Source organism: Petromyzon marinus, chromosome 45 (genome assembly GCF_048934315.1).
Source record: "Petromyzon marinus isolate PM22_M1 ecotype Great Lakes invasive population chromosome 45, UKy_Petmar_22M1.pri1.0, whole genome shotgun sequence".
Taxonomy (NCBI): Eukaryota; Metazoa; Chordata; class Hyperoartia; order Petromyzontiformes; family Petromyzontidae; genus Petromyzon; species Petromyzon marinus.
In genome coordinates this window covers 8651644-8666509 of record NC_133711.1, presented here as the reverse complement: position 1 = coordinate 8666509, position 14866 = coordinate 8651644, and the positions used below count along the sequence as shown (strand labels likewise).

General features: G+C 48.0%; 1 protein-coding gene across 4 annotated transcripts in view; it reads right to left on the bottom strand.

Moving 5' to 3' along the window:
* RALGAPB (Ral GTPase activating protein non-catalytic subunit beta) overlaps positions 1-13836 on the bottom strand; it is a 58942-nt gene extending 45106 nt beyond the window's left edge. For all 4 annotated transcript variants that reach the window (XM_032971226.2, XM_032971227.2, XM_032971228.2 and 1 more), the window contains exons 1-8: positions 13642-13836; positions 10180-10442; positions 9205-9410; positions 8572-8738; positions 6363-6549; positions 5219-5350; positions 4522-4700; positions 391-557 (exon numbers count right to left, since the gene is read on the bottom strand). In XM_032971226.2, coding sequence (XP_032827117.2) covers positions 391-557; positions 4522-4700; positions 5219-5350; positions 6363-6549; positions 8572-8738; positions 9205-9410; positions 10180-10344 — 1203 coding nt within the window. In that variant the 5' untranslated portion in view covers positions 10345-10442; positions 13642-13836. The remainder of the gene's footprint in view (positions 1-390; positions 558-4521; positions 4701-5218; positions 5351-6362; positions 6550-8571; positions 8739-9204; positions 9411-10179; positions 10443-13641) is intronic.
* Positions 13837-14866: the final 1030 nt, after the last annotated feature.

The following is a 14866-nucleotide window of genomic DNA, read 5'->3' as shown; positions in this document are numbered from 1 at the left end:
ATGCTGGGAACTTGTGCTTTCAGAAGAGTTCTTAGGCAGTCCTTCACGAACCCACATTGACCAGAATAGCAAAGTATGGTAGTGAACCCCCTTAATCAATACGTGTGGGAAGACCCCCATGAAGCAATGCGTGGTAGAGAACCCCCTTAATCAATACGTGTGGGAAGACCCCCATGAAGCAATGCGTGGTAGAGAACCCCCTTAATCATTACATGTTGGAAGACCCCCATGAAGCAATGCACGACTAAGGACTGTAAATTATTGTCGTAAATGTATAGACACGTTCGGATTATTTTAAAAAGTTGACTGCGAGGTCACCTGATACGTATAACTGTCCACGTGCGAGTTAACCGAGCGGTGGGGGTCCGCCAGGCGTGTGTGCAGGCTCACAGCGGACGCTTTGCTCGTGGTCTTGCTGATGGTGACGGCGCGCGCCCTCTTGGTGTGCGGGGATGTGGTGGGCGCCCCGCCACCGGCGCCGCTCATCACCGGCATGCTCAGGCGGCTCGGGTTCACCGGCGTGGCAGGGGCGCTGTCCGAGCGCGCTCGCGAGATCCCTGGCGAAAGAGCGGGCGCCAGGCTTCAGCTTCAGACGTGGCGACATTACCGCGTCCCGGGTGTTTAACCGTTATCCCGTTTCTACTGGCACACCTGTATCGAGCCGACGTGGGGAACGTCACGGTTACGGGTCCTTTTCTCCTGGCTTATTTGCAGAGCAAAGCCAGAGCCTTGTAAGACATCCGAATCTGGCTTGTAGCCAAGCAGGGCCACGGTGTGGGGTTAAAAACCATTATAGGAATAGGTTTTACCCTTTTTAACTGGCACAAAAACTGACACCTTTATTCAAGGCATCGTGTTTGCAATAACCACAACACAAGCAGTCAAAATGCAAACAAAAAAGACAACTCTGATAATAATATGCACTGTCCTTGAATTTGATTGGTCCACACCCGAGACGGCTTTTCTTAGAGCCTAGTCTCCACTGGTGTTGGACCAGAAGACACCAAAAGGCGTACAACTCAAAAACAGCGCACTATCAGAGTATTGAGGGCTCGGGGTGAGCATTTACATTATGAGACCTCCTTTGCCAGTAACAAGATATAGGAATAGGTTTTACCCTTTTAACTGGCACAAAAACTGACGCCTTTATTCAAGGCATCATGTTTGCAATAACCACAACACAAGCAGTCAAAATGCAAACAAAAAAGACAACTCTCAATATAAAAACCATTGTCGGTACACTTGATTGTGGGACCCTGTGTGACTGCAGTGGCACACCTTGGGTTCTGCGGTGGAAACACAACCCGGTGCCTCCTGAGCCTTGCCGGGCTTGCTCAGCACGGCTTCGGCGTGCACCGGCCGTGCAGTGTAAATGCGGGTGGACATAACGCATGCCGCGTATAATGGGTCTCTTTTGGGATTGGGGCCCTAAAAATATGAAAGCGATCCTGACTAGTTATTCATTGCATCTCCACGCTGCACAGAAACGTCAGGGGCAACACAGTCCTAATTTAGTACTGTACAGCAACCACCATAGCATTCATGACAAAATTGTCTTGTTTTTGTAGTGTCGGTGGTGGATTTTTTTTGTTCACGTAAAAAATGCTTTTTATACATGCGAATAAAGTATAAAGCAACAGTGACAATGTTAAAACTCGCACTCATCAGCGTTACAGACGTTTCAGGCAATGGCCCAACTTCATTTCGACGATTACAGTAGCATCCCTCTAAACGACGGTAATTGGTTCCACAGAACCGGTCGTTAAGTGATTTGGTCGTTAAGCGAGTATAGAAAATACACGTTAAAGACTTATTTCGTTCCGATAGCATCGAAAGTTACCCTTTTTCACCAAAAAAACCGTGCTTTATAATATTTAGACAATGGCTATTAATACATAAAGATACTAACAACGTTGTAAACACGTAATATTAAAAGAAACGTGGTTAATCAATGTATTCATGAATATTCAACAAAATCACCTCGCATTTGTATTTCTTGGATCCAAATTTATAAAAGTCTCTCGTTTCCGCAAACACTTCCCTACCTTTGTACACTGGTCGAAGCATCCTTCACTTTCATGTCTTTTAATTTGTCCTTTTGTTGAATAATGGTGGAAACAGTCGAATGGGGAAGGCCATATTCACTACTCAACAAAGCTATTTTTACACTTTTTTCATGTTTATCAATTATTTGATAGTTAAAACATTAAGTGTCTTCCTCACTTTCTTGTCTTGATTTATTAAAGTTTTCAAGTCAAAATACACGAAGAACTCAAAAGAGATGTTTCCACTTCCAAGCGCAGCAGACACTGAATGGCAACAATGCCCCAACGCTCATGTATGTCACTGATTGGCCGAGGCCTGGTCAGACCACATAAGTGCTCGTGGATTGGCGGAAACTGGCGGTCACATGTTCATCGTAAGCCCATCGTTAACAGGGGAATGGTCGGTAAGCGAACCACATTGGCCTCTATGGAGGCCCGTCATAAAGCGATTGGTCGTTAACAGGAGTGATCGTAAAGAAGGATTATAGCAAACACGACTATACACTACACTGCTATATACTACACTACTATACAAAGACAAAGATCCCCCATATAGCCTTAACAGGCTGTTGGGGGGCAAGTGCTGTTAGCGAGCACCTATGAAGGCCGGAACGGTACACAAGGGGGTAGGTGGCCAGCACCACACCCGACCGCCTTTGTCTCCCCAGTGGCGATGTTTACAAACCGCACCAGGTACTCATTTGAGGCTGAGTTGACCTAGGGGAGGCCCAGGACCGGTCCAAATAATAATCACTGGTGTTGGCCGTGAGCAGGAATAGAACTCGGGTCGCTGGGTTTATAGTGTAGCACGCTAACCACTACACTACTGCTTCTCACATGACTATACACTACACTATACAGTACACATTAGGCTCTATGTAGGCCCGTCGTTAAGCAATTAGTCGTTAACAGGGGTGGTCATTAAGAGGGGTTCTATTGGATATACGTTTTTTTTCTTTGAAGGCAGTGCTGTTGACGAGTGTGTCGAGTGTTCTTGTCAAGGTTGTGCTTATCCACCACTTGCCAATGCAGCATCGCCAAATAATTTGCATAAATAACATGACAAGTTGTAAAGGGGATACATGGTCTTCGCGGGAATAAGAGGTGGAGGTAGGGTTTTTTTTTCTCAAGAAATTATTGCATTCGTGAATTAGCCCGGTGTTGAGGAGACATGATACATCGTGTTGTGTGTGTACACCCGCCACACTCGACGCATTGTCAACCTGAACCATTTACAGCCTTCGCCGTTGGTCCCAGTGAATCTCACTGCCTTCTGTTCGGATGTAACGACGGACCAGGCGGACAATGAGAGCTTTGTTACAGGAGGCAGAGTTCAATTGAAACTTTGTCAGCCAAGGCCATATGGAAAAGTCTTTGTGAGTAACACGCTGAACTGCAAAAACCCCATGTGTATACTGCACAACTTGAATTTTTTTACTTTTGCCCACTTCCTGTTGAAAGACGCTGTGTTTCTGCACAGGAAATTACACGATTTTTTTTAAACGATACACGGCCCGCAAAGGGGCGGGTTCTCCATTACGCAGAGTTTTCTTGTTCACCAGCTCCAGTCGATGTCGAGTGCAAAAAGTGAGCTCCGTTCCACCCAACAATGCCCATCTCAGATGCTTTCACGAGGCAATGATAGGGTGACAGAAATAACCATTGCTTTTCAAGCAGAGTAATGTTGCACAAGTCACTCGCTCTCTCTCTCTCTCTATCTTTTACTCCGAGAGCAAAGCACACCGAGCTGGGTGAGATGACAGTGTCTATGCATGCGTTTAATCCCTGCTCACAATACCGACGCTCCTGCGGTGAGCGCAGAAACGTCCACTCTCCGACCGTATTTCTAAGGGAGCTGCCGAGGTGCGATGGGCAGGACGCTGGACTTGCAAACCAGAGGTCGCCGGTTCGAGGCCATCTTTCCGACGCGGCGTTTGAAATAACGTAGCAAGTTCATTAAAATCCCCAGGCCTCCGCAGTTGGTTGCTCGGCAGTACGTGTGTTGTGGGGTAAAGTGTGGGTACTACACTTGTTACAATTTAACTATTTTTATTTTACCAGGTAAGGTTCACCGAGCTGTATAGCTCTTTTATGGAAGCGACCTGGCCACAAATGATTGCTCAACGAAGTGGCTCATCATGTGGAAATGTGTAGCATCCAAAAGTATGGTTCTAAATGTGGAGAGAAAAACCGGAGAACCTGGAGAAAAATCCACGTGACCACTGGAAGAACAAGCAAACTCCAAGTATCCAGCAGGCGTCTCTTTTTCAGAAGCAACCTGGCCACAAATGATATCCCAATCAAGTGGTTTATCATGTGGAAATGTATAGCAGCCAAATACTCTAAACGTATGTGATTTCTAAATATGGAGGGAAAAACCGGAGGACTCGGAGAAAAATACACGCGACTACAGGGAGAACATGCAAACTCCAAATATACAGGTGTCAGGGTCGGGATCGAACCCACGACCTCTTACCGAGAAAGGCATCAACGAGGGTTGAGACGCCACGCATGGCACGGAAGAAGATGACCGGGAGCTGGCGCAGGCACTGGAACTGCGGCACGTCGTGCAGTACCCCGCCCACCTCCAGCAGGGTCTGCTGGAACCTCGGTGTCGACGCCACCACGCCAGGGTTGCTCAGCTCCACCGGGTTACTGTGGTGAACAAAGACAATGATCCCCCCCTGCCGTCATAGCTTCAACCGGCTCGTGGGGCAAGCGCTGTTGATAACAACCTTTGAAGGCTGGCATGGCAAACGAGGGGGGTGCTCGGACCAGCACCACCACTTCTTGGCCCAGCGTGATCAAAAAGCCTTCTCCATTATTGTTGTTTTTTAAATGATCAGTTTACTAGGCTTTCAAGAGGGAAATTCCCCGGTCGCAACTTTACAATAAAATTGCAATTATTTGGACGATTTTTTTCAAGAATTATCGTTACAGACAGATGGATAAACATATAAACAGATCTAATGCATGAATGCTTTTTAGTCTCACGGTCGCGAGATGTAAACTACCTCGTCTGGCATACAAAAGGTCGTGGGTTCGATCCCGACCCTGATGCCTGTATATTTGGAGTTCGCAAGTTCTCCCCGTGCTCGCGTGGATGAGTTCAAAAAACCTTAAAACAAAAAATTCAACACGATGTGTTGATTGCGTGCGTCGCTCAGCACTACCTGAGCATGTGCAGGAAACGGAACCAGGTCTGGGCCACACAGTCGTTCTCCATGTCCGGTGGGATGAGCCCGGCATCCTCCTCCGGCACTTTGAACAGCGGGAACACCGGGCCGTACATGAAGCGCAGGAGCCTGCGGCGCCAGCGCACGTAACCTCGATTAGCACGGTTGGGTACGTACAATGCGAAAGAAATTCAACATACGTAAGTACACGCACGCGTGTGGCCAACACCAACAATCAGCAGGGACGTCGTTAATGATCGACAAACAGCCAGCACATTGCACATTTCACCAACACCATGGTTGATGTAATGCACTCGCATTGCAGCGATCAGTCGACCCTAACGTTCGATATTAGAAGTGTTCCAGACAGTATGAGAATCATTTGAAAGATGAGAAACATATATATTTAAATTATTCTCATTAATTGTATACTTAAATATATGTAATGGTTGTTATAGCGATTAGTCAGAGAAATATCTAAGTCTGGGCTCTCTCATCTTTATTGTGCCTTCAATGAACATGAGAAGCCAACAGGACGACTGAATTGTTTTCAGCTCGCAAAGCAATAATCTTTCCGGCTGGAGATTCAATGCACATTGGCCGATCACGACATCACTTACACGCACAGAAACACTGACTGAGCTGACATGCACAACCCAGCTTGAACCCGCAAAAGCCATCTTTGCCACGGTGTCGTGATGTTATCTTTTTCGCCTGGTATGCAAGAGATTGGGGGTTTAATCCCGACCCTGACGCCTGTATATTTGGAGTTTGAATGCTCTCCCCGTGGTCGCGTGGAAATTGTCTCCGGGTCCTCCGGTTTTTCCCTCCACATTTAGAAACATGCGTTTAAGTATTTGGCTGCTATAAATGTCCACTTGATAAGCCACTTTGCTAAGCTATAATTTGTGACCAGGTCGCTTCTGAAAAATAAGCTAATAGATCAGTGGGCTTTACCTGGTAAAGCTAATCACCAAAAATTTGGTGATTAGCTTACCTTTCCTATACTTTGCACTCCTATTGTATTTTTCTATGGTTTGTCATTGTAATTTTCTGGACATCTGTAACAAAGACCTTGATAGCTCTTCGGATTCCTCTAGCACAAGTCAACATTCTGATTCTGATTGTTTGTCGCATGCACCTTGAGGTGAGGGCCGACACGACTCGGCTCCACTGGTCCACCACCGCCGTGTGATGGCGCCAGCAGGCCACCATCTCGCGTGCCGTGCGCCAAAACGGGGGCGTCGGGAAACAGCGCGCGCACGCCAGCATCCACGCCTCGAACAACACGGCGATCAGCTTATCAGCCAGCTGCTCCGCCAGTCCCCCTGCGGTGCAGAGATATCGCCGCCGAGGCTCGCAACGGCCAGGCCGCGCTCCCCAGGGCAGACACAACAGGTCTGACCTGCCAACTACATTTGTCGAGACAGGTTTCCCTCGCTTTACGCCGTAGTAGATGCGTTCCAACAGAAGGGCGCACAAAGCAAAACCGCACGGGACAGCTGCCTGCCCAAGTCGCGCACGCGGTACAAACACGCAATTTTGTCCCATATCGGACCGCATAGCCGCATGAGTGAATTCAAACGGCATATAGCGAATTTCGGGTAGAAATATGTTAGCCGCATATACAGCGCGAAATCGCACAAACTGAATCCGCATAAAGTAAGGGAAACCTGTACTAAAAAGGTGTTAATTTTTCATAAATTTCATCCCGAATGTTTTACCTGCGATATGTCAAGAGATCAAGCATCCATCCAGATTTCACGCAAAGCAGAATGAACCACAGAAGGCAATATCATAGCTACTTCTCAAGTCCCTCAAAGTCATCTCTGGTCAACACGGTAGGGGAGCAGCACTTTCCCACCAGTTATGTCACTTTGAGTAAGGTTTGTTACGTAAAAATCCAATCAATATTTGTAATTAATCGAGCTGGAATTTAGCCAAAGTGCAGAACTAAATTTAGTGTGGTGGGTCTTTTTGTGCAGTCATTGATGACTGGGCCGAGACCATCAACTTCACTAGACTTAGAGAACCCAGCATTATCACTAACAAATACTTGGACTCAAATCGAGGCTCTCTGCGGTGCCAGCTCAGCAAACTGAACTCAGAGCCATTCGGCAACCTCCGATTAGCACGAAATGGATACATACAGTGCGAAAGAATTTCAACATACACACATACCTCTACACATGTCAAAGCTAGCATTAAAGCCATTAATTTCCATTCGCATGTGTACAGATTTTCTGGGTCACAGTCCAACCATCAATTAAAAAAAGAAAACACCCAAACACCAATTGTGTTTGCATGTATCTTAACAAATAAACTGTTCTGAGTGTAATTAACTTCGATTTACACAGGTCAGATCATATATCTTTCACGAAACTAAATAGCCTATATTATAGATAAGCAATAAAATACGCATTCTAGTGTTGTCCTCTGCAAGGTAGTGTCTCCGTTGCCTTTTGGGAGGAGGTTCCATGTGATGAATTACGGATGCTGGGAGCGGAACCGCTGTGCACGTGTGCACGCACTTGCCCTGCTACGTGCCAAAAAACGATGCATCCACAAACACACAGAGCGCGTCTTGTCGATGCTTACCCAAGGTGTACGTCCCATGCGGTCCCACACAAGTGTGAATCTCCATCGACGAGCAATCTTTAAAATCGTGGTCACGTAGATCATTATTGATCGCGAGTGACATCACTCGAATGGCAATGCAGTGATGGCACTTCAGCACGCTATGGAGGTATACCTTTTACAAGTTTAAAGTTATTTTTTTCTCCTTGATGAAGATTGAAACGCATGTCAGACAGCTCAAAGCAAACACATCGAGGTATAGTATGCGTGTGTGGAACAAGAGCGAGTTGTTGTTTGGGTAGCCCCTTCCTTTAAGCTCTCTCCATCCTTCACAGTGGCTGTGTGGCTCAGAGGTCAGAGCAGTGATCTGGCATCGCCAAAATCTTGGATTCAAATCCAGGCACCTATCTCTGATTAAAGGGGGTTCTCAAGCATAGTAAGTTGATGCTCTCAGTCTGATCACTAATGACTACAAAAAAACAAAAACACTTGGTTCTGCACTTAAATTTCGGTAAATTCCGGCTTAGAGACTTACAAATATAAGTTTGACTGTCATGCGAAAAATACTGCCGTCAGTGGCAGAGCCGATAGCAAGGTGCTGACCACTGCTGTGTGTTCGGGAGTTCACTCCAAACGATCTCAGAGGTAGCTCTGCGACTTATTTTTCCATAGGTCATTCTCTAACACAAAGGGTTGCCATGGTCTCCGAGGGATCCGAATGGATTCTTTGTCTCGTCTCAACGACGCCGATGGCAACGCGAGCACTCGGGTACCAATGTGCGTCGGAGCGGCGAGCAGTGTGTCGTTGATGTGCAGCAGGAAGAGCAGCAGCTCCTCCCACGTCTCACGCTCCATGGTCGTGGCATCGCGCGCCAGCCTCTGCACGGCGTGCAGCACCCCACGGCACAGCTCCGCCTGCTTCTGCGTGCTGCCGTCGCTCCTGCGGAGCGTAAACGTCATCGTCAGCACCATGGTATGCCACTGAACGCCACGCTCGTATTTTCATCACAGTAAATTCACTGAGGGAAGTCTTGCTGTGAGGGACGTAAGTTTACAAGCTCGCACGTGGCGTATAAATCATTTTATTTGTGGTGTTTAATTACATGCCTTTCCCCCCCTTGTACCCTCCCCTTCCCCCTCCTTCCTTTTATGTTAGTTATCTTCTCCCTTCCCCCCCCCCCCAATATGAACTTTCACTTGTCTGCTTAAGGTTCCCCACCTGGGTGGGGCAGTGAGCCCAATTAGCCCATCTTCACCAAGCCCTGCCGCGTCGATCTCGGGCTATTGCTTGCGGGATTCATGCATCCCCCGCTTCTTGTTCTATATGATTGGTACTACGTAGCGGGCACGCGTTGAGTCAAAAAATAAAATCAGTAAGAAAAGTCATCCTCGTCAGTCCAGGGCACCTGGGCACAAAGAGGTTGTAGAGGTGCTTGAAGATGTTGCGCGAGTAGGCGTTGGGTTCACGGCGCACGGGTGTCGGGAGGTTGGGCAGCCGCGGCTCGGCCAGCGCCCGCAGCCACTCGGTGTAGACGTCGACGCACAAGCGCACCGCGTCCCCATCCAGCGCCAGCGACAACCCGAAGCACAGCACCTCCATCGTCCATTTCACCTGTCGCGGGCACACACGGTGGCGACCCTTTACGCGTGCCTTACCGACCAGTAAGACATGTGACCCTTCACTTCCACCAGCGATTCGATTAATTGTAAACATTGTGGGTCACAAATTGATTTGACTATTTTTTTTTATTGCGCTCATAAATTAAGATCCCGCATGAACTCGCCCTTGCCTACCTCTAGTCTCTCGTGTCACTAAACGCCTGTCCACACGCTCTCCGCTCCGGCAACTGAAGCTATCGAAGCGCCCAGTCAAACGTGAACCATTGGGAGGTTGCTCAATCTCCTCTGCTGTAGTCCGGACCTCCTTTCCACCCAGCTTTCTCCTTGCCCTGTTCAAGTCCAGGTCTAAGGCTTTGTTTCCTCTGCATATGACTGACTGCATCACACTATAAAATAAATATGCCCGCTGTTTCTGAACATAATTTTAAGGTGTGGTTGCATTCAAATACTGTAAAAATCTAATTTGAATTGTAATGTTTTATTTTCTCAGGTTTACAGTAATAAAAAGTAGCAAACAAACATAAATAATAATTTTATGTTCCAAATTTGAAACACATATATGAGCATGAGAATACATTTTCATTGTTGAGTATCTATATACTATTACACGTCTACAGACAGGGTTGTAGGCATGTAATGATGCCAGTTTGTGACCAGGAATCAAACTCAGTTCGCTGGGTCACGCGCTTGGGTGAGGATGAGCCGACGACAGAACTGGGATGGGCGCCGTGCGGAGGTGGCACAGGGAAAACGGGGCGTGCCTCCTTGTCCGTGTGCAGGATGGAGTCGGCGGTCGGTTGGCTGAGGGGCCGCACCACCGCCACCACGACATCGCGGCCTACGCTCTCAGGAAAGCTGTGCAGCACACTCAGGTGGCCCTGGTCACGCTCAATCAGGTGCTGCAGCGAACGCCACTCCGAGTACATGGCGCCCGCGTCGGCGTGGCACGGGGGCGCACGGAACGGCACGGCCCCTGGTCCTGGCACGAGCCGCTACGCGGTGCCAGCTTTTTGGCCCTCGATATCTGGGCAGAAAAAAAAACAACGGCAAAAGGATACTGCTGGAAAGACAACAGTGACATAGATGTCAATACTGTACAAGTAATAATATATAGGCACAGTCCTTTGTCAATCCACTGCTGGATGATACTTGCCCTCACCATGCAGGTCGTGATGGTATTATGACCATACTTCATACAGGTTGTTGAAAGTGGAGAGCATAGATGCAAGAGCAAATAAGTACAGTACAATCACGGGTTTTTCTGCAATGTCCTATGCTGCCCATCGTTTTTGGCTCTATAGTAAATAAGAACAGCGTTATCAGCAGCATGCGCAAAACAAAAAGTAAATCTTGGCTGATATTTTCAAAGGCATCTACCATTTAAAACATGCGCGCGCCTTAAAATGTATTCTAAACCCAGTTTAATCTTTTCAAACACAAGAGGGAATCAATTTATCTAAAAGTAAACAATGTATTTAAAATCCTGTAGTCAAATCTACACATCCGTGGCGTGACAACAACGACTGTTTTACGTAAACAAGTCTTCGTGATCGTATATCATCTTCAGGTTAACACTTCCATACACAACAAAAAAAATACCTCAAAGTGCTGCATATTTTAGCAGTCGTAACAACAACACATGCCACTGTGTGTACGAACTGTATACACGCAGACGCACGCGACAAAGAACTTACAACTGGGATAACATCAGCAAAACGCGTACACCGAGCAATAAATGCTTGGCAACATTACACTCTACCGGTTCGTTTGCAATGCAGTAGCTGCTGCTGCTGCTGCATTCTCTCCGATTATAATTATCAATCGCAGTGCACAGCCATTGATGACTGTCACTGTAAGAGTGAGCGCTCAACACAAATCAAATCTGATATCAGAGGCACAGAATAGAGGGTAAGAGGGGGGGGGAGGGCAAGTCAAATGCAAAACAAAGACAAATATCTCCAGGTATAGCCTTAAAACATTGTTTGGGGCAAGTGTTGTTAGCGAGCACCGATGAAGGCTGGAACTGTACACGAGGTGGTGGGGTGGCCAGCACCACGTCTGACCGCCTTTGTCTCCCTAGTGGCGATGCTTACACACCACACCAGGTACTCAGTTGAGACCGAGTCGATCTAGGGGAGGCCCATGACCGGTTCAAATAATCGTCACTGGTGTTGGCCGTGAGCGGGAATCGAACTTGGGTCGCCAGGTTCGTAACGCAGCGTAGCGCTAACCGCTACACTACCGCTCCCCCACAGTACAGAACTTTACCTCCCAGTACTTAATGGGCTCCCTGAGTTGCCAGACATTGCTCCATATTGTAAACAAATCGAATTCCCATGTGAAAACAACATTCAGTAACACACTACACAACGACAACTACATGAACCACTGCCGGTCACCACCGGCACCAACACCACCATTACTTGGACGACAACATCAGTTCATCAGTTCATTTATTTTGGTATAGCCCTGTGAGCCATTCGGCTCTTGAATCGGGTGCAACCACAACAAACAAAACACAAACAAGAAAAACATCTTAAAGTGACTATGTGACTGGTGCAAACAGAAAATCCATGAAAAAAAACATCAAAAATATTCCTGAAATAGCACCGTACACCAACGCTGCGTGCAAAAAATCCCAGTGGGATGCAAGTCAAACAACACAACAACCACAAGACAACTTAGATTAAGGCCATCAGTCTAACTCCGTACTACAACAAAACAAACATGTCCAAACCAAAAAATGTTTTCGAAATCACCAAAAAACAAAAAAATAACAACACTCGCGATTCGCCACTAAGTGGCGGCGACGTCACCACGGCGCCTGTGCCAGGCTAGGTGCACTTTGAGACCACGTCAAGTGTCGAAGGCTCGTTGACGGGAGGTCACGGGGCAGACCCAGGTGCCCATTGGTTGAGTGATATGACTGGCAACCACCAAAACAACCACAATGAATCACCATCAATAGCACAACACACAGCTGCCATAGTCTTCCAGAGACCCTGGCTTTGATCCTACGAGCTCATGTCAAGAACTTCACAAGCTATCTCAGCTATTCTACATGAGGACATCCAGAATATGTACTTATACTAGAGGTATCCGACGAGCTACAAAGCTATTTTTTCACAGATGTCCAGTAAGGGGCGTGTAAGAACGTTACAACATCCGCAGATACATAAATACGCCTCGGCTCCCGCAATTCAAATGAGAAGTTATTGGTGGGTGGGGGGTGGCGCTCCAGGTAAAGCGTTGTATCAACACCCCACACCATGCGAAAAGAAGGGACCAAGAGATACCACGTGGAGACACTCACTGACAGAGACAAACACGAAGAAGACGTAGAAGGACTTGGCGAGACAGAGGCAGACGCCGGGGCAGAGACTCCGGGCACGAAGTCACAGAGACGCAGACGATAATGAACACCGAGACACGGGAAATGCAGTGGCAACGAGACAGACAAGGAAAGAAACCGAGAAAGACATTGACGCCGAGACATGGAACAAACAAAAAAAAAGACACGCACACAGAGGTAGGCAGGCAGGCATCGAAAGACACAGGAGACAAAGTCAGCGAGAAAGACAAATCGACAAAGTGCTAGCGAGAAAGACAGAATTACACAGTAACAGAGCCAGACTCGGACATCGCAGACACGTGAAGAGAACACGGGGACGGGCAACGTGAAGGGACAGACGCAAAACGACACGGATAGCCACGCGGATAGCCACGCGGAACACAGAGGCCGCGCAGCGACACGTATAAAAGACTGCACGGAGCGAGAGAGACGTGGCAAGAGTGAAGCACTAACACAGGTACACACAGCGACGTGCAAACAGTGCGAGACACGGACGCGAGAGGGAGATACGGAGATGCGAGTTGCGACCTGGGCCCGTAACAACAACAACAACCACCACCACCATCACCATCGTTGCCCCTGCTGCTGCCCCTGCTGCTGCTGCTGCGGCCGCTTCCAGGACAATGTCGAGAAGCGTGCCTCATTTACAACGCAGCCCTTACACAAGCAAAACCTCGTCACGCAATACATTGCCGTCGATTCCAATCATTGCCGCTGATATATATACGTAGATATCATCGCGTGCGTTGTCAAAGACATGCGAGGCCAGCAGGTCGCGCCGTGGCTTTGCGGGTGTCCAAAAGCCCGCCCGAGGTAGGCCCCGTCACACCGTGACGACCGCGATCCGGCGCGTGGCAGCAAAGGCACTCACGGGCGACCAAGAGACGAGGTCGGACGGGTTGGGTGACGACGATAACGACGATAACGACGAGGGTGGACGAGGACGTGGCGGGCGTTCGGCTTCACCGGAGCCTCACACCAACACCACCACCACAGCCACCACCACAGCCACCGACTTCTCGGCGCGGTGGCGGAACCACTCTGGGCTTCACGAGGGGGACACCCGGCAGCGACGTCACGCGAGCCGGAAACAAAACAACGGCGGGGCGGGGGCAAGGAGCGGTTGGGGGGCGGGGCCTTCACGGCTAAGTGACACGCCCACAGATGTGGTCCGGTTTACGACGGACGGGTTGCGCTTTCGACTCGGTTTACGACGCGCGTATCCGACGACGCGAACTTCGCAAAGCGTTTAAACAGGGTTAAGTTTGGTTTCCGATGTGACTTGGTGTGGGTGGTGGTGGTGATGTTATTCTCAGGTGTGTATTGGTGGATTTTTTTTGTTTTACCTCTTAAGCCCCTGTTAAATGCGGCTGATAAAAATAATTTTAAAAAACACATAGGCAAGTGATGTTTTTTTTTTATCTTTCTACTGTCTATGGGTAAGCAGGGTCCGATTTACGACCGGGGTTCCCAGGAACGTGATGTGTCGTAAAAGCGGGGACCGTCTGTAATGTACAACGAGGGCGCGGCTTGATTGTACGAGCCTCGCCTACTCACAGCCAACTGCCGAGCAGGGTCTTAGCGCGATAAAAGAGCTTTATAGATCATCGGATTCCTCCAGTACCAGGAGCACTCCTCTTAGAGATGGTAATGGGTTCCACAAAACCGGTCGTTAAGCGAGTATAGGAAATATGTATCCATACGCTACTATACGCTACTATACACTACATCATACACTACACTATACACTACACTACTATACACTACACTACTATACACTACACTACTATACACTACATCATACACTACACTACTATACACTACACTACTATACACTACACTACTATACACTATATCATACACTACACTACTATACACTACACTACTATACACTACACTACTATACACTACACTACATCATACACTACACATTGGGCTCTATGGAGGCCCGTCGTTAAGCGATTAGTCGTTCACAGGGGTGGTCGTTCAGAGGAGTTCTACTATAAAAATACAGTACAGGGATTTCCCTACTTACGACTTACGAACAGAGGTCTGTTTGTAAGTCGATTGGTTCGTAAGTCAAACTTTACTCCGAT